Raw genomic sequence first — 19,891 nt, 5'->3', positions numbered from 1 at the left:
CACATACACACACACACACACACACACACACACACACACACACACAGACACAGACACACACACACACACACACACACACACACACACACACACACACACACACACACACACACACACACACACACACACACACACAGACACACACACACACACACACACACACACACTCACGAGGGTTTCCTGAGGAAATTGTACTGGCACAGGATGGTTATGAAGAAGCCTACAAAGCCCTCGATTGTCATGGCAACCAGCCCTCGAGTCACAATATCCCACTCAAATGGAGACTTGATCTTGTCAAACTGACCTGAGAGAGACATAATAAACAGAGATTAAACTTTCTCAATTACTTTTATTTATAAAGCCCTTTTTACATCAGCAGATTTCCCAAACTGCTTAACACAAAGTCTCAAAGTGCTATAGACTAAACATTATTAGCCCAGATATCAAATGTACTGCAGGTACTTGGAATAGCATTTAGAATATAACCGCACCTATTTTAGCATAGTACTCATTGATGTATTCGTTGTAGGCCATTTCCATCAGGCCGTGACCCAGGTTGTAATTTGGGAAGATAAGGAAACAGGACTTTAGGTAGCTGTTCACCAGTTTCAGATCCTGCAGAGAGACCAAAGCAGTGTGAGGTAGTCATGTTAAATATACTAGATCTAATCATAACAATACTGCTGGAACTGCTGTAGGGTTGCACATATCTGTTCCCTTTCCTAAAAATCCTGGTTGGAGGATTCCATATTTCCTGCTTAGTGATTCCTTGGAAACCTGGGAATTTTGGAAAAGTTACAAGAACTCTGCAACCTGTAACTGCTATTATACCGTCAACAGAGGAAGAAACACACCTTGTCATGTTCAAAGAGCTGCAGCAGGAAGGTGGCTACAGTGGCAGTGATTCCTATGAAGAGGTTGATGACTATGAGGAACACATAGGCCGTGCTGGGCACCTCGAACCAGAAGGAGGCAGGGTACATGACAGGAGTTATAGACCACCTGGAGGGAGGGAGGGAGGGAGGGAGAGAGAGAGAAAGAGAGGGGGAGGGCGAGAGAGGGGAGGGTGCAAAAGAGAGAGAAAGAGAGGGAGGGAGGGAGGGAGGGAGGGAGGGGGAGGGAGGGAGGGAGGGAGGGAGGGAGGGAGGGAGGGAGGGAGGGGAGGGAGGGAGGGAGGGAGGGAGGGAGGGAGGGAGGGAGGGGGGGGAGGGAAAGAGAGGGAAAGGGAGGGAGGGAGGGAGGGAGGGAGGGAGGGAGGGAGGGGAGGGAGGGAGGGTGAAAGAGAGCGAAGAGGGAGGGAGGGAGGGAGGGGGGGAGAGAGAGAGAGAGGGAGAGAGGGGAGGGTGCAAAAGAGAGAGAAAGGGAGGGGGAGGGAGAGGGAGGGAGTGGAGAGGAGAGAGAGGGAGGGAGGAGGGGGGAGAGAGAGAGAGAGAGAGGGAGGGGGAGAGAGAGAGAGAGAGAGGGAGGGCGAGAGAGGGGAGGGTGCAAAAGAGAGAGAAAGAGGGAGGGAGGGAGGGGTGGGTGGGGAGAGAAAGAGAGAGAGAGGGAGGGCGAGAGAGGGGGGGTGGAGTGAGAAAAAGAGGGAGGGGTGGGTGAGAAAGAGAGGGAGGAGAGAGAGGGGGGGGAGAGATACAGAGTGATATAACAGGTCATATTCATTAAGTATGCATTACAGTTTCTTGATATCGTCAAGGACAGTTATGCATAATGCATTACTGTTCTTAAAATATGTCATCAAGGGCACAATGTCTATGGTTTTCCCCCCAGGTTCTGTCATAAATGATGATAGAAATGAAGAAATGGCTCCGGCAGCACCACAGGGGGCCCCTTGTGGCATTACACACTAGTGAATGTGACGACTCGGTTTCCTCTTGACAAGCTTTGACAAGTAAAGCAAGAAACGGTGTGTCCCAAATAACACTATATTCCCTACATACTGCACTACTATTCCCTATAGTGCACTATATAGGGGAAAGGATGCCATTTGGGATGAACTGAGTGGGTAGAGAAAACCCGTGCCGTGTGGTAAGTAAAGTACACTCACCCGTAGAGGAGGAAGAGAGAGAGGACCGCGGGGAAGTTGGTTGGGGATGTGTACGCAGGAAGGTCAAAGACAAACAGGATAAGGACACAGCACGTGGCTGGCACCAGGTAGTTCAGCTAGGAAACAACGAGAGACAGGAGAGTTTCAGTTAGATTGGCTTCCACAAACACACAATATCTCTCAAACATTCATAGAACCATCTATGTGTGAATAGTACACAACACAAGCAGGAAGATGACAGACAGAATGACAATCCACAAGGAGGGGTTCAGGGTGGAAAGCAAAGCAGTAGCAAACTGGATTTAACCTTGTAGTTGCATCAATGTCTAGGGTCCAGTTTACTGTAGAAAACTAACTACCACCTACTGTACACTGATTAAGCTGTTCAGTGGTTTAACTCTCAATTAAATGACATTTCAATTTATGGGCTTTATTGGCATGGGAAACATATGTTTACATTGCCAAAGCAAGTGAAGTAGATAATAAACAAAAGTGAAATAAACTATACAAAATAACAGTTAACATTACACTCACAACATTTCCAAAATAATGAAGACATTTCAAATGTCATATTATGTGCAAATAGTTAAAGCACAAAAGTGAAAATAAATCAACATAAATATGGGTTGTATTTACAGTGGTGTTTGTTCTTCACTGGTTGTCCTTTTCTTGTGGCAACAGGTCACAAATCTTGCTGCTGTGATGGCACACTGTGGTATTTCACCCAGTAGATATGGGAGTTTATCACAAATTGGATTTGTTTTTGAATTCTTTGTGGGTCTGTCAAATCTGAGGGCAATACGTGTCTCTAATATGGACATACATTTGGCAGGAGGTTAGGAAGTGCAGCTCAGTTTCCACCTCATTTTGTGGGCAGTGTGAACATAACCTGTCTTCTCTTGAGAGCCATGGCCTTTCTCAATAGCAAGTCTATGCTCACTGAGTTTGTACATAGTCAAAGCTTTTACATAGTCAAAGTTTGTGTCAGTCACAGTGGTCAGGTATATTCGGCTACTGTGTACTCTCTGTTTAGGGCCAAATAGCATTCTAGTTTGCTCTGTTTTTTTGTTAATTCTTTCCAATGTGTCAAGTAATTATATTTTTGTTTTCTCATGATTTGTTTGGGTCTAATTGTGCTGCTGCTCTGTGGGGTGTGTTTGTGTTTGTGAACAGAGCCCCAGGACCAGCTTGCTTAGGGAACTCTTCCCCAGGTGAATCTCTCTGTAGGTGATGGCTTTGTTATGGATGGTTTGGGAATAGCTTCCCATTAGGTGGTTGTAGAATTTAAAGGCTCTTTTCTGGATAATGATCATTAGTGGGTATCAGCCTAATTCTACTCTGCATGCATTATTTGGTGTTTTTTGATAGGTTTCCACACTACATTCCTTCCATCCATAGCATTTCTCTATATTATTCAGTTCCTTTGGCTCTGATGCCTAATGATTGAGTATTTCTCTGTTCAAGTAGACTGTGATTTTGCTGTGATCTGACACAGGTGTCAGTGGGCTGACTGTGAACGCTCTGAGAGACTGGGTTGAGGTCAGTGATAAAGTAGTCTACAGTACTACTGCCAAGAGATGAGCTATAGGTGTACCTACCGTAGGAGTCCCCTCAAAGCCTACCATTGACTATGTACATTCCCAGCATGTGACAGAGCTGCAGGAGTTTTTGTTGGTTATGTTGTCATAGTTGTGACTAATGGGGCATATGGGGGAGGGAATGATGTCACCTCCAGGTAGGTGTTTGTCCCACTGTGAGCTGAGGGTGTCAGGTTCTTGCCCAGTTCTGGCATTTAGGTCGCCACAGACTCGTACATGTCCCTGGGCCGGGAAATGATTGATTTCCCCCTCCAGGATGGAGAAGCTGTCTTCATTAAAGTATGGGAATTCTAGTGGGGGGATATACTGTAGGTAGCACACAGGAGGACATTTTTCTTCGTTGAGATAATTCCTTTTGAATTTCTAGCCAAATGTGAAATGTTCCGGTTTTGATTAATTTAATAGAGTGAGTTAGGTCTGCTCTATACCAAATTAGCATACTGCCTGAGTCCCATCCCTGTTTCACACCTGGTAGTTTGGTGGATGGGACTTCCAGCTCCCTGTTACCTAGGGCAACCAGTGGGTCCATCTCCTCTATGCCATGTTTCTTGTAGGATGACAATGTCTGTATTTCTGATTTCTTTGGGGAAGTCCACGTTCCTGCTTTTTAGGCCAAAGGCAGATGACCACAGGCCTTGGATATTCGAGGATCTGTCACGTTCTGACCTTAGTTCCTTCGTTTTGTCTTTTGTTTTAGTATGGTCAGGGCGTGATTTGGGTGGGTTGTCTATGTTAGTTTGTCTATGATTTTCTATGTTTGGCCTGGTATGGTTCTCAATCAGAGACAGCTGTCAATCGTTGTCCCTGATTGAGAACAATAATTTAGGTAGCCTGTTTTCCATTGTGTTTTGTGGGTTGTTTTCAGTCTTTGTGTGTCTACACCAGACAGAACTGTTCCGGTTGTTTTCAGTCGTTGTGTGTCGACACCAGACAGAACTGTTCCGGTTGTTTCCAGTCTTTGTGTGTCTACACCAGACAGAACTGTTCCGGTTGTTTTCAGTCTTTGTGTGTCTACACCAGACAGAACTGTTCGGTTGTTTTCAGTCTTTGTGTGTCTACACCAGACAGAACTGTTCCGGTTGTTTTCAGTCTTTGTGTGTCTACACCAGACAGAACTGTTCCGGTTGTTTTCAGTCTTTGTGTGTCTACATCAGACAGAACTGTTCCGGTTGTTTTCAGTCTTTGTGTGTCTACACCAGACAGAACTGTTCTGGTTGTTTTCAGTCTTTGTGTGTCTACACCAGACAGAACTGCTCTGGTTGTTTTCAGTCTTTGTGTGTCTACACCAGACAGAACTGTTCCGGTTGTTTCCAGTCTTTGTGTGTCTACACCAGACAGAACTGTTCCGGTTGTTTCCAGTCTTTGTGTGTCTACACCAGACAGAACTGTTCCGGTTGTTTCCAGTCTTTGTGTGTCTACAGCAGACAGAACTGTTCTGGTTGTTTTCAGTCTTTGTGTGTCTACACCAGACAGAACTGTTCTGGTTGTTTTCAGTCTTTGTGTGTCTACACCAGACAGAACTGTTCCGGTTGTTTTCAGTCTTTGTGTGTCTACACCAGACAGAACTGTTCCGGTTGTTTTCAGTCTTTGTGTGTCTACACCAGACAGAACTGTTCCGGTTGTTTTCAGTCTTTGTGTGTCTACACCAGACAGAACTGTTCCGGTTGTTTCCAGTCTTTGTGTGTCTACACCAGACAGAACTGTTCCGGTTGTTTTCAGTCTTTGTGTGTCTACATCAGACAGAACTGTTCCGGTTGTTTTCAGTCTTTGTGTGTCTACAGCAGACAGAACTGTTCCGGTTGTTTTCAGTCTTTGTGTGTCTACACCAGACAGAACTGCTCTGGTTGTTTTCAGTCTTTGTGTGTCTACACCAGACAGAACTGTTCTGGTTGTTTTCAGTCTTTGTGTGTCTACACCAGACAGAACTGTTCTGGTTGTTTTCAGTCTTTGTGTGTCTACACCAGACAGAACTGTTCCGGTTGTTTTCAGTCTTTGTGTGTCTACACCAGACAGAACTGTTCTGGTTGTTTTCAGTCTTTGTGTGTCTACACCAGACAGAACTGCTCTGGTTGTTTTCAGTCTTTGTGTGTCTACACCAGACAGAACTGCTCTGGTTGTTTCCAGTCTTTGTGTGTCTACACCAGACAGAACTGTTCCGGTTGTTTCCAGTCTTTGTGTGTCTACATCAGACAGAACTGTTCCGGTTGTTTTCAGTCTTTGTGTGTCTACAGCAGACAGAACTGTTCTGGTTGTTTCCAGTCTTTGTGTGTCTACATCAGACAGAACTGTTCCGGTTGTTTTCAGTCTTTGTGTGTCTACACCAGACAGAACTATTCCGGTTGTTTTCAGTCTTTGTGTGTCTACACCAGACAGAACTGTTCCGGTTGTTTCTTTGTTGTTTTGTTATTCAGTGTTCAGTTTACTTTATTAAAAAGATGAACACGTACCACGCTGCGCATTGGTCCTCACCTTATTCTTCCTACGACAGCCGTGACAGGATCAAATAGTTTCTCCCTCACCCACCCACACACACACACAGACACACTCCACCCCACCCCCTCTTACCATGTCCCATACATAGTTGGCCAGCCAGTAGATGACTGGGTCACATCCAGAGACAAACTGCAGGTGCTTCGCCTTGGTAGACTTTTCTGCCACTAGGAAGACCACAAAGCTGGCTGGTACAAAGGACATGGCCACGATGATGAAGATGGCTATCACCACATCAGTGCCCTGGAGCCTGGAGGGACAAACAGAGACCTAGTAAGACAGTGAGTGAGTCTCAAATGGCACCCTATATCAGGGGTATTCAACGCTTACACCCTGAGGTCTGGAGCCTGCCGCTTTCTTCTTCTACCTGATCATTAGTTGCACCCACCTGGTATCTCAGGGCTAAATCAGTTCCCAGGTCTAAATCAGTTCCCAGGTCTAAATCAGTTCCCAGGTCTAAATCAGTCCCTGATTAGAGGGGAACAATTAAAAAGATCAGTAGAACTGTCTTTGAGACTCAGTTGAGGGCCCTTTATAGTGCACTACTTTCGACCAGGGCCCATAGGGATCTGGTCAAAAGACCCACAGGGATCTGGTCAAAAGGCGCACAGGGATCTGGTCAAAAGGCCCACAGGGATCTGGTTAAAAGGCCTGCAGGGATCTGGTTAAAAGGCCCATAGGGATCTGGTTAAAAGGCCCACAGGGATCTGGTCAAAAGGCACACAGGGATCTGGTCAAAAGGCACACAGGGATCTGGTCTTAAGGCCCATAGGGATCTGGTCAAAAAGCCCACAGGGATCTGGTTAAATTTAGTGCATTATATATAGGGAATAGGGTACCGTTTGGGACACAGCCTTGGTAAGACAGTTCTTTTCAGAGATATGCCACAGTGTAATATTCATCAACTGGATACATTGATTCTTACAGGTAGTCCAAAGAGAGCCTTGCACTGGTACGGTTCATAGGGTGGTTGGTCAGGGTGATTCCTGTGAGCCCAAACACATCAAGAAGAGGGGTTAGATGGGGGCAGATACTGTACAATCCCATATAAGATCCCCAGATATTAAGGAACCTTGGACATACATGTTCACATAAATAGATACTCAATTCACAGAATCTTAGCATGAGTGCAAGTCTGTTTGTGCTATTATACCAACTCTCTGTCCCTCACATGTTTGGCTTGACAATGAAATCAATTGACTTGGCAAGAACACAAACAGATCTGGGAACAGGCTAACAGAACCCCATATACCCCAGGTAATATTATGCTTCGAAGTATGTATAGGGAGCCTCTCTCACCGTATGCAGCAGGGTTGCCCTTGCCTGGAGGCAGATTGGCGCGCAGGATGGCGTTGTTGAGGACATTGAGATAGGTTGGCATGCTGTGGTACCCTTTATTATTGTACAGCACCTATTGGTAGGGGACAAGTCTGTCACTGACAATGACAGAGCAGCACAAATAGCTAAGTGTTATAATGACCCTGGACCCCAACAGCTAATGGGGATCCTAATAAAATACAGCAACAAAAAATAACATCAAACTGACACCAAAGTTGTGTCTCAAGTGGCACCTTATTCCCTTTATAGAGCACTTCTTTTGACCAAGGCCCAGGTCAAAATTGGTGCAATGTTTAGGGAATAGGGTGCCATTTGGGACGTATCCTGTCCCTTTAAGAAAATGGCCTTCTGCTCACCTGAGCTGATCTGCGCACGGCTATTTTGCGAACCATGGGCGGATTATTTTTCCCAAAGGATGCTGGGACTGATTTCTGTATGTTGCCTACAGTGAGTCCTCCATATCTAGAGAGAGAGAGAGAAAAAATAAGAAACAGAAATGGAAAGAGAGAGAAAGAAAAAAGACAATTGGATAGATTCCATACCTCTCCCCCTCTTTCCCTGTGTGTGTGTGTGTGTGTGTGTGCGTGTGCGTGTTGTGTGTGTATGTGTGTGTGTATGTGTGTGCGTGTGCGTATGTGTGTGTGTGTGTATGTGTGTGTGTGTGTGTGTGTGTGTGTGTGTGTGTGTGTGTGTGTGTGTGTGTGTGTGTGTGTGTGTGCGTGTGCGTGTGCGTGTGTGTGTGTGAGTCTAAGCCCATGTATGAGTGTGTTACCTGTGCAGGCGCAGTCTGTCAGAGGTGTAGAGGAGGTACTCTGACACGTTGCGCCCGGTGATGTCCACCAGAATGTCCCCAGTGACCACCTTCATAAGGGGCGGCCGCCCCCCGACCCCACTGGGGCAGGAGAAGCCCGTCCCCTGCATGGAGCAGATACAACGAACCGGCTCCCGGATAGACAGAGGCAAGGTGGGGGGAGAGGTCACTGTTTCTGAGGACACACACAGTATAGGGGGCAGGATTGTTAGGGAGGCTACTGTACAGGACAGCCTTGTTTCAACCAGAATGGCCCACACAGGACTCTGTAGCTATAATTGTGAGACGAGACATCATAAAATAAAGTAATATATTGTGATAGTGTAATTAAATAATATATTGATATGATAGCTAAAACATTTGCCTACATACAGTACATATAAAGTAGCAAACATATCCTTTATCCTTTACCACCTGAGCCTGACAGAGACTTACCCCGTACAGTGGTAAGAGTGGCAGCAGTGAAGTTCCACAGTCTATCCTCAAAACGAGGGTCGGGGTCATCTGAGGGGGCTGGCGAGGGGGGAGGGGGTACGAAGTTGGACAGGGGCACTCCCTGGGTGAAGGAATCCAGACACATGGAGTCAAAGTAGCGGGCAGCTAGGGTTTTGGAGTTGTTGGCACTGGGGTTGAGCGTCTGTGCCAGCTGGTCCAGGGTGCTGTTGAAGGGCGTTTTGAGGACGCAGGTGGCGCCCACGCCAGAAGGCAGACGGAGCGTGTTGGCGATCTTCTGAGGGCTGGCGTCTGGGGACAGTTTACTGCTGAGGAGAGGAAGAACAGGAGGCTGTTGTAAAGTTACAAACACCAGCTTTACAACATTGGTGGCCTGTAGATTTGGACTAATGATTTTATGCATTATGAGATAAGATAAATGAAAGAATAATGCTAGTTGTCAGAAGGAATGATATTATTTGGGATGTGTAAAAATGCATTCACATTGTGTATATGCTGTCATGATGGTAATGAGTGACATAGGGCATCCTACTCCATGTCTGTCTGACCTGTACTGTGGGCGGTCTTCGTTGGCGTAGGGTATGAAGTTGCCACGAGGCTGGGTGTAGTTGTGGTACTGGGATGGAGACAAGACCAATGGTGGCAGATCTCCTGAAGAACACAAGAACAGAGATCACATAAAGACAACCTACAAACACTGACAAACAGCCAAGTCCATTTGAACTTCAACTGTAGCTAGTTGAAGTTGAGAAAAAGTGTCTTTCTTGCATTCACACATGCACTTGCTTTTTGTCTTCCTGGCTGACTCTGCTGAACGTGGCTATTTTGAAGAAGAGTCGACTTGCAATAACTGTTGTGGGTGTTTTTTTCCCTTCTAAAACTTAGTTGAGTGCAGTGACTGTAAGTCGCTCTAGATAAGAAGTTCTGCTACATGACTAAAATATGAATGTAAAATATAGTTGTCCTCACCGATGGAAGGCACAGACAGGGCTACGGTCATGGCCACACAGACGAAGAATGCAGGCAGCAGGATCTGAGAGAAAAGACCCTTGGTGTTCCTCTTGGCACAGTGGAACCTCTTCACGATGAGGCCATGGAATTGACGTAGCTTCAGCCACCAACCCTCCAGCTTGAAGCTGCCCTGGTCCTCCAGGACCACAGGCTGCTCAGGGCCAGAGGTCTCATCCGCTTCCGCTAGATACACAGAGACATGGAGAGACAAATGAACAAAGTCTAAAATCATCTCACACAATGGAGTAACATACCCTCATTAGCTCATCCAACCACACTGTATTTCATTGCACCATTTCATTGGTTGATGTGGTAAAATATCATGTGTTCTTGTGTTCTTAATAGTGTTGCAAAGGGAGAGCATATTACTGGAAAATGTTAATCAGTAAACTACCAGAAATGTAACTTTCAAGAAATATGTGGAATTTTATTACATGACATCTTGTGGCCTTTTTGGGTACTTCAGATTATCACTGGTATCTGTAATTACTGTATATTTGGCCCTCTGTGTGGCCTTAACACATGTAAAAAATTATATATAGATAACAATCTAAGAAGATGATTTTTAAGGATTTTAAATGACAAAGCTGAAAAAGATTATCCTAAATATAAACCATCAAGTTACCATTGGTGTTTAATATGAAGGTTTCAGCATGAAATATAATTTACATATTTTTTACAATGTTTGTGAGTGTTTTGGGGGTAAACTGGTGGCTGTAGTGAAAAAAAGACAATAGAGTTGCAGAGTTCATTGAAAATAATTTTCATTAATTAGGTTATTTTCTCTTGAACCAAATGGTCTACAAGAAAGTCAAGGACAATATGGACACAGATATAAAAAACAAAACCAATAATACCTGTATATTAATTCAATTTTTAAGAAGTTATTCAAGTATAAATTACCTAAATTACCATAGATTCTGGTAACTTTGGTAAATTACCGGTAGTTTTTAACCCCAGTTCTTAATAACCTCTCTGGGTAAATATAATGAAGGTAATAATGTTTTTCACTGAGTTACACCCTCTCTATCTTATTCAGTCTATCATATGACATAACAGTGGTACGCTACTCAGTCTAAGGGATTATGAGGGCTGGGATCGATCCTCTCTTACCCGTCAGGCTGGTAGAGTCAGGGTCTTGTCCGTTGTCGAAGAGGGGGCAGTAGTCTCCATAGAAGTCTGTGTAGAGCCCCCCCTCGTCTCCCCGCACGGACCCCAGGGAGGAGGATGAGCGCAGGGACGACTGACTCTGGCTGAGCCTGGAGCAGTTTACCAGGTTACTGAGCTCTACCCCTGGTCTCAGCACACTGCTGCTGCCTCCTGCAGGAGCCCCCGGCCCCGGGCCATCACCCTGCGGATAGGGATAAAGTAAAAAAAATAAACATTCTGAACGAGAACGACCAATAGAGCAGGAGCCCCCAGCCCTGGGCCATCACCCTGCGGATAGGGATAAAGTCAAATAAATAAACATTCTGAACCAGAACGGCCAATAGAGCAGGAGCCCCGGGCCATCACCCTGCAGATAGGGATAAAGTCAAATAAATAAACATTCTGAACCAGAACGGCCAATAGAGCAGGAGCCCCGGGCCATCACCCTGCAGATAGGGATAAAGTCAAATAAATAAACATTCTGAACCAGAACGACCAATAGAGCAGGAGCCCCGTGCCATCACCCTGCAGATAGGGATAAAGTCAAATAAATAAACATTCTGAACCAGAACGGCCAATAGAGCAGGAGCCTATTTCATGTTTCTGTAGCGTGAGGCAGCTTGATGTACAAGTACACCCCCTGGACAGGACAGAAGTCTATCGAAGGGATGAGGGATGGGTAAGTTAGACAAATCAATTAATTAATTAGTCATTCAAGGGTGTCTCTATCAATTAGAAAATGTTGGAATTTTAAATATTATAAAAAAACTAATTTGTGATATTCTGGATCTCTAGAGATCTGAATTAAAGTATATTAACATTTGTCTGTTTTGCAACCATCAAGTAATTGATTCTGAAAAAAGTAGTGTTGAACTCATCCCTACCTGCGGCCCAGAGGCCCCCAGACCCACCACCGCAGCAGCAGGCTTCCCCATTGAGCTACCGCCCGGGGAATCCTTCATGTCTGGGAGGAGAGAGCGATCATGATTAACATTTAAAGAGAGTTGCAACACCAACACTCAAGACTAAATACACTATAGATACAAAAGTATGTGGACACCCCTTCAAAATAGTGGATTTGGCTATTTCAGCCCCATCCGTTGCTGACAGGTGTATAAAATCGAGCACACAGCCATGCCATGCAATCTCCATGACAGTAGAATTGCCTAACTGTAGAGCTAAGTGACTTTCAAAGTACAGTTGAAGTCAGAAGTTTACATACACTTAGGTTGGAGTCATTAAAACTCGTTTTTCAACCACTCCACAAATTTCTTGATAACAAACTATAGTTTAGGCAAGTCTGTTAGGACATCTCCGTTGTGCACGACACAAGTAATTTTTCCAACAATTGTTTACAGACGGATTATTTCACTTATAATTCACTGTATCACAATTCCAGTGGGTCAGAAGTTTACATACACTAAGTTGACTGTGCCTTTAAACATCAAATTCCAGAAAATGATGCTATGGCTTTAGAAGCTTCTGATTATCTAACTGACATAATTTGAGTCAATTGGAGGTGTACCTGGGAATGTATTTCAAGGCCTACCTTCATGGCTCTTTGCTTGACATCATGGGAAAATCAAAACAAGTCAGCCAAAACCTCAGAAAAAAATGATAGACCTCCACAAGTCTGGTTCATCCTTGGGAGCAATTTCCAAACGCCCGAAGGTACCACGTTCATCTGTACAAACAATAGTACGCAAGGATAAACACCATGGGACCCCGCAGCCGTCATACCGCTCAGGAAGGAGACGCGTTGTGTTTCCTAGAGATGAACGTACTTTGGTGCGAAAAGTGCAAATCAATCCCAGAACTACAGCAAAGTACCTTGTGAAGATGCTGGAGGAAACAGGTACAAAAGTATCTATATCCACAGTAAAAACGAGTCCTATATCGGCAAGAAAGAAGCCACTGCTCCAAAACAGACATAAAAAGCCAGACTACAGTTTGCAACTGCATATGGGGACGAAGATCATACTTTTTGGAGAAATGTCCTCTGGTCTGATGAAACAAATGACCATCATAATGTTTGGAGGAAAAAGGGGGAGGCTTGCAAGCCGAAGAACACCATCCCATCCGTGAAGCACTCATGTTGTGGGGGTGCTTTGCTGCAGGAGGGACTGGTGCACTTCACAAAATAGATGGCATCATGAGGAATGAAAATTATGTGGATATTTTGAAGCAACATCTCAAGACATCAGTCAGGAAGTTACAGCTTTGTCGCAAATGGGTCTTCCAAATGGACAATGACCCCAAGCATACTTCCAAAGTTGTGGTAAAATGGCATAAAAACAACAAAGTCAAGGTATTGGAGTGGCCATCACAAAGCCCCGATCTCAATCCTATAGACAATTTGTGGGCAGAACTGAAAAAGTGTGTGCGAGCAAGGAGGCTTACAAACCTGACTCAGTTACACCAGCTCTGTCAGGAGGAATGGGCTAAAATTCACCCAACTTATTGTGGGAAGCTTGTGGAAGGGTACCCAAGTTAAACCATTTAAAGGCAATGCTACCAAATACTAATTGAGTGTATGTAAACTTCTGACCCACTGGGAATGTGATGAAAGAAATAAAAGCTGAAATAAATCATTCTCTCTACCATTATTCTGACATTTCACATTCTTAAAATAAAGTGGTGATCCTAACTGACCTAAAACAGGGAATTTTTACTGGGATTAAATGTCAGGAATTGTGAAAAACTGAGTTTAAATGTATTTAGCTAAGGTATATGTAAACTTACGGCTTCAACTGTACCAATCATTAGACACCACTTTCCAACTAGTCAGTTTGTCAAATTTCTGCCATGCTAGAGCTGCCCCGGTCAACTGTAAGTGCTCTTATTGTGAAGTGGAAACGTCTAGGAGCAACAACAGCTCAGAAGTGAAGTTGTAGGTCACACAAAATGAAAGTGAAATGCGTATCTCATAAATATCATCTGTCCTCAGTTGCTACACTCACTACCAAGTTTGAAACTGCCTCTGAAAGCAACAGCACAATAACTGTTTGTCAGGAGCTTCATGAAATGGGTTTCCATGGAGCAATGGAAACGTGTTCTCTGGAGTGATTAATCCCGCTTCACCATCTGGCGGATGCCTGGAGAACGCTACCTGCCCCAATGCACATTGACAACTGTAAAGTTTGGTGGATGAGGAATAATGGTTTGAGGCTGGTTTTCATGGTTCGGGCTAGGTCGCTTAGTTCCAGTGTAGGCGAATCTTAATGCTATAGCATACAATGACATTCTAGCCGATTCTGTGTTTCCAACTTTGTGTCAACAGTTTGGGGAAGGCACTTTTCTGTTTCAGCATGGCAATTCCCCCATGCTCAAAGCGAGGTTCATACAGAAATGGTATGTCGAGGTCAGTGTGGAAGAACTTGACTGGCCTGCACAGAGCCCTGACCTCAACCCAATCAAACACCTTTGGGATGAATTGTAACGCCGACTGTGAGCCAGGCCTAATCATCCAACATCAGTGCCCAACCTCACTAATGCTCTTGTGGCTGAATGGAAGAAAGTCCCCGTAGCAATGTTCCAACATCTAGTGGAAAGACTTCCCAGAAAAGTGGAGGCTGTTATAGCAGCAAAGGGCGGACCAGGTCCATATTAATGCCCATGATTTTGGAATGAGATGTTCGACGAGCAGGTGTCGACATACTTCTGGTCATGTAGTGTAGATAATGTGTGAAAAGTCTATATCAGCATTTAACTTCCGGCAACTCAGACACTTCACTGCATGCTCAGCAGAAAGGAAATTCATGTAATTAATGTACTGAAGCCCTTCTATAAACAACTTTATTGATCCGTGTAGCCGCAGACAGACACACTGGGATTTGGTCTCATAGAATCACTAGAATGGGAATCCCTATTCAAGTCAATGATACCATAATGAGTGGATTGGATTGGCAGCCATTTTGAATGTACTCACCAGCATCACTGTTCTCCAGGGACTGGTCCTCCTCTGACACCTTGAGGAAGACCTCTTCCAGAGTGGTGTCCATCACCCCGAAGCTGGTCAGAGCCAGGAGGTCCAGACTCTGCTCTAACGCCTGGGAATAGGGAATATGGGCTGTGGTTGAAAGTAGTGCACTATAAAGGGAATAGGGTGCCATTTGGAACCCTGTCTTTCTGTGTCTGAGTGAGTACCTGCCTGTTTGTCTCTCTCTATTTGACTTTGTGCCTTCATCTCTAGGTCTGTGTTTGTGTCTGTGTCGAAGTGTCTACCTGAAAGAGCCTCTCAAAGCAGCCCTTCTTGACAGCCTCCGAAGGCAGCACATAGGACAGCTCAGTGTTGGAGTCAGACACCAGCAGACAGGACCCCACGAACTGACGGATGAACTTGGTGACCCGGGCCTCCGAGCAGGGAGACAGGGAGGAGGGGGACAGGGAGGAGGAGGGAGACAGGGAGGAGGAGGAGCAGGGAGACAGGAAGAATGGAGGCTGGGTGACCTGGTCTGGAGGCACAAACACACAGCATTATGGATGGAGGGAGGATAAGGAGAATAAAACACACAGCATTATGGATGGAGGGAGGACAAGGAGAATAAAACACACAGCATTATGGATGGAGGGAGGATAAGGAGAATAAAACACACAGCATTATGGATGGAGGGAGGACAAGGAGAATAAAACACACAGCATTATGGATGGAGGGAGGACAAGGAGAATAAAACACACAGCATTATGGATGGAGGGAGGATAAGGAGAATAAAACACACAGCATTATGGATGGAGGGAGAACAAGGAGAATAAAACACACAGCATTATGGATGGAGGGAGGACAAGGAGAATAAAACACACAGCATTATGGATGGAGGGAGGACAAGGAGAATAAAACACACAGCATTATGGATGGAGGGAGGACAAGGAGAATAAAACACACAGCATTATGGATGGAGGGAGGACAAGGAGAATAAAACACACAGCATTATGGATGGAGGGAGGGAGGACAAGGAGAATAAGGAGGCAGCAGGAAAAGTAGAGGGCAGAGAGACTTTAGAGGCAAAATATGAACAAGCAATAGGGGAGAGTGGGGTAAGTTGAGCCGACAGGGTAAGTTGAACCACCCTTGTTTTCGAGGAAACCATAACACACAAAAAAACAATTTAGGATGGGGTCATCATTTCATGGAAGAAACCACTTGGAAAAAGTGGTAAGTAAAGTTAGGTCCAAAAAATGGATTTTCACTAAGTAAAAATAAGTTATTGTGTTAGAGGTTTCATGATGCTTGTATCTAAACCAAAGTAGATACTTTTTAAATTATTCTATACATAAGTTGGGGTCTCAATAAGCTCCAATATGAGGTCCTAAACATAGCATAAAAGTGCATCCTTGTAGCTCTGTGGGCTAATACAGTCAAAATGTTTGCATTAGAGTAAGTTGAGCCATTGGCCATGGGGCATGCGGATTTGCGTTTATCGTCGAAGGAATGAGCGTTACACTGAGGCCTGTACTCTGGAGGGTCCGTCATGGTCTGGGGGCGGTGTGTCACAGCATCATCGGACTGAGCTTGTTGTCATTGCAGGCAATCTCAACGCTGTGCATTACAGGGAAGACATCCTCCACTCTCATGTGGTACCCTTCCTGCAGGCTCATCCTGACATGACCCTCCAGCATGACAATGCCACCAGCCATACTGCTCGTTCTGTGTGTGATTTCCTGCAAGACAGGAATGTCAGTGTTCTGCCATGGTCAGCGAAGAGCCCAGATCTCAATCCCATTGAGCAAGTCTCGGACCTGTTGGATCGTAGGGTGAGGATTCCCGGACATTCCCCCCAGCGCAGTTTCTTTTTTTGCTTTATAGTTTATATTTCCCTTGGCGGAGTGATGCCGAATGTTTTTTAAAAATTGCTCAAGTTACCCCACTCTCCCCTAAATGTAAAAAGACTTGGATAGAGAAAGTGAATACGTCTGACAGCTGGTGAGAAAATACAAAAGACACACACACACACGCGAGGAAAGAAAGACCCACCGCCGCTCTCACTCTGTTTCTTGACCAGGGTGAGTTTGTAGCCGTCTCCGTAGGTGCTCTTGAGAAAGAGTGGGGAGCCGCAGCACTTGAGTTTCCCATGGGAGATGATGGCTATGCGGTCTCCTAACAGGTCAGCCTCATCCATGTGGTGGGTGGACAGCAGGATGGTGCGGCCTTGAAACACAGTTCAAAAAATGTACTTTCAATATACATCAAAATGTGTCAATGCATCATTTTGTGTGTTAGTGTGAGAAGATTTGACAGGACCTTATGGTAGTAGTGCACACTATAGGGAACAGGGTGACACTAGGTCAAAAGTAGAGCACTGTATAGGGGACAGGGTGACACTAGGTCTAAAGTAGAGCACAGTATAGGGAACAGGGTGACACTAGGTCAAAAGTAGAGCACTGTATAGGGGACAGGGTTTCACTAGGTCTAAAGTAGAGCACACTATAGGGAACAGGGTGACACTAGGTCAAAAGTAGAGCACTGTATAGGGGACAGGGTGACACTAGGTCTAAAGTAGAGCACTGTATAGGGGACAGGGTTTCACTAGGTCTAAAGTAGAGCACTGTATAGGGGACAGGGTTACACTAGGTCTAAAGTAGAGCACTCTATAGGAAACAGGGTTTCACTAGGTCTAAAGTAGAGCACTGTATAGGGGACAGGGTTTCACTAGGTCTAAAGTAGAGCACTGTATAGGGGACAGGGTTTCACTAGGTCTAAAGTAGAGCACTGTATAGGGGACAGGGTTTCACTAGGTGTAAAGTAGAGCACTGTATAGGGGACAGGGTTACACTAGGTCTAAAGTAGAGCACTCTATAGGGGACAGGGTTTCACTAGGTCTAAAGAAGAGCACTGTATAGGGGACAGGGTTTCACTAGGTCTAAAGTAGAGCACTGTATATAGGGGACAGGGTGACACTAGGTCTAAAGTAGAGCACTGTATAGGGGACAGGGTTTCACTAGGTCTAAAGTAGAGCACTATATAGGGGACAGGGTTACACTAGGTCTAAAGTAGGCACACTATAGGAAACAGGGTTTCACTAGGTCTAAAGTAGAGCACTGTATAGGGGACAGGGTTTCACTAGGTCTAAAGTAGAGCACTCTATAGGGGACAGGGTTTAACTAGGTCTAAAGTAGAGCACTCTATATGGGACAGGGTTTCACTAGGTCTAAAGTAGAGCACTGTATAGGGGACAGGGTTACACTAGGTCTAAAGTAGAGCACACTATAGGAAACAGGGTTTCACTAGGTCTAAAGTAGAGCACTCTATAGGGGACAGGGTGACACTCGGTCTAAAGTAGAGCACTCTATAGGGGACAGGGTTTCACTAGGTCTAAAGAAGAGCACTGTATAGGGGACAGGGTTTCACTAGGTCTAAAGTAGAGCACACTATAGGGGACAGGGTTTCACTAGGTCAAAAGTAGAGCACTGTATAGGGGACAGGGTTTCACTAGGTCTAAAGTAGAGCACTCTATAGGGGACAGGGTTTCACTAGGTCTAAAGTAGAGCACTGTATAGGGGACAGGGTTACACTAGGTCTAAAGTAGAGCACACTATAGGAAACAGGGTTTCACTAGGTCTAAAGTAGAGCACTCTATAGGGGACAGGGTGACACTCGGTCTAAAGTAGAGCACTGTATAGGGGACAGGGTTTCACTAGGTGTAAAATAGAGCACTCTATAGGGGACAGGGTTTCACTAGGTCTAAAGTAGAGCACTGTATAGGGGACAGGGTTTCACTAGGTCTAAAGTAGAGCACTGTATAGGGGACAGGGTTTCACTAGGTCTAAAGTAGAGCACACTATAGGGGACAGGGTTTCACTAGGTCTAAAGTAGAGCACACTATAGGAAACAGGGTTTCACTAGGTCTAAAGTAGAGCACTCTATAGGGGACAGGGTGACACTCGGTCTAAAGTAGAGCACTCTATAGGGGACAGGGTTTCACTAGGTCTAAAGTAGAGCACTGTATAGGGGACAGGGTTTCACTAGGTCAAAAGTAGAGCACTGTATAGGGGACAGGGTTTCACTAGGTCTAAAGTAGAGCACTGTATAGGGGACAGGGTTTCACTAGGTCTAAAGTAGAGCACTATATAGGGGACAGGGTTACACTAGGTCTAAAGTAGAGCACACTATAGGAAACAGGGTTTCACTAGGTCTAAAGTAGAGCACTCTATAGGGGACAGGGTGACACTCGGTCTAAAGTAGAGCACTCTATAGGGGACAGGGTTTCACTAGGTCTAAAGAAGAGCACTGTATAGGGGACAGGGTTTCACTAGGTCTAAAGTAGAGCACTATAGGGGACAGGGTTTCACTAGGTCAAAAGTAGAGCACTGTATAGGGGACAGGGTTTCACTAGGTCTAAAGTAGAGCACTCTATAGGGGACAGGGTTTCACTAGGTCTAAAGTAGAGCACACTATAGGGGACAGGGTTTCACTAGGTCTAAAGTAGAGCACACTATAGGGACAGGGTTTCACACTAGGGGACAGGGTGACACTCGGTCTAAAGTAGAGCACTCTATAGGGGACAGGGTTTCACTAGGTCTAAAGTAGAGCACAGTATAGGGGACAGGGTTTCACTAGGTCAAAAGTAGAGCACTGTATAGGGGACAGGGTTTCACTAGGTCTAAAGTAGAGCACTCTATAGGGGACAGGGTTTCACTAGGTCTAAAGTAGAGCACTGTATAGGGGACAGGGTTTCACTAGGTCTAAAGTAGAGCACTCTATAGGGGACAGGGTTTCACTAGGTCTAAAGTAGAGCACTGTATAGGGGACAGGGTTTCACTAGGTCTAAAGTAGAGCACACTATAGGGGACAGGGTTTCACTCGGTCAAAAGTAGAGCACTGTATAGGGGACAGGGTTTCACTAGGTCTAAAGTAGAGCACTCTATAGGGGACAGGGTGACACTAGGTCTAAAGTAGAGCACTGTATAGGGGACAGGGTTTCACTAGGTCTAAAGTAGAGCACTGTATAGGGGACAGGGTTACACTAGGTCTAAAGTAGAGCACTCTATAGGAAACAGGGT

General features: G+C 45.2%; 1 protein-coding gene across 3 annotated transcripts in view; it reads right to left on the bottom strand.

Annotated features, from left to right (window-relative positions):
- Positions 1–19,891, bottom strand: part of LOC112245969 (ATP-binding cassette sub-family A member 2) — a 143,907-nt gene that overhangs the window by 14,113 nt on the left and 109,903 nt on the right. For 2 of the 3 annotated variants that reach the window (XM_042331375.1, XM_042331376.1), the window contains 17 exons: positions 16,866–17,039; positions 15,119–15,348; positions 14,823–14,943; positions 11,779–11,858; positions 10,859–11,096; positions 9,704–9,928; positions 9,283–9,385; positions 8,717–9,042; positions 8,243–8,456; positions 7,827–7,932; positions 7,432–7,543; positions 7,058–7,118; positions 6,208–6,382; positions 2,045–2,160; positions 855–1,002; positions 492–615; positions 172–304 (listed from right to left, as the gene is read on the bottom strand). In XM_042331375.1, coding sequence (XP_042187309.1) covers positions 172–304; positions 492–615; positions 855–1,002; positions 2,045–2,160; positions 6,208–6,382; positions 7,058–7,118; positions 7,432–7,543; positions 7,827–7,932; positions 8,243–8,456; positions 8,717–9,042; positions 9,283–9,385; positions 9,704–9,928; positions 10,859–11,096; positions 11,779–11,858; positions 14,823–14,943; positions 15,119–15,348; positions 16,866–17,039 — 2,686 coding nt within the window. The remainder of the gene's footprint in view (positions 1–171; positions 305–491; positions 616–854; positions 1,003–2,044; positions 2,161–6,207; positions 6,383–7,057; positions 7,119–7,431; positions 7,544–7,826; positions 7,933–8,242; positions 8,457–8,716; positions 9,043–9,282; positions 9,386–9,703; positions 9,929–10,858; positions 11,097–11,778; positions 11,859–14,822; positions 14,944–15,118; positions 15,349–16,865; positions 17,040–19,891) is intronic. The other variant, XM_042331377.1, reaches the window with a different exon arrangement.

The sequence above is a fragment of the Oncorhynchus tshawytscha genome, linkage group LG12 (genome assembly GCF_018296145.1).
Source record: "Oncorhynchus tshawytscha isolate Ot180627B linkage group LG12, Otsh_v2.0, whole genome shotgun sequence".
Lineage (NCBI taxonomy): Eukaryota > Metazoa > Chordata > Actinopteri > Salmoniformes > Salmonidae > Oncorhynchus > Oncorhynchus tshawytscha.
Note: the sequence above shows the minus strand (reverse complement) of the source record. Positions and strands in the feature narration are given on the sequence as shown.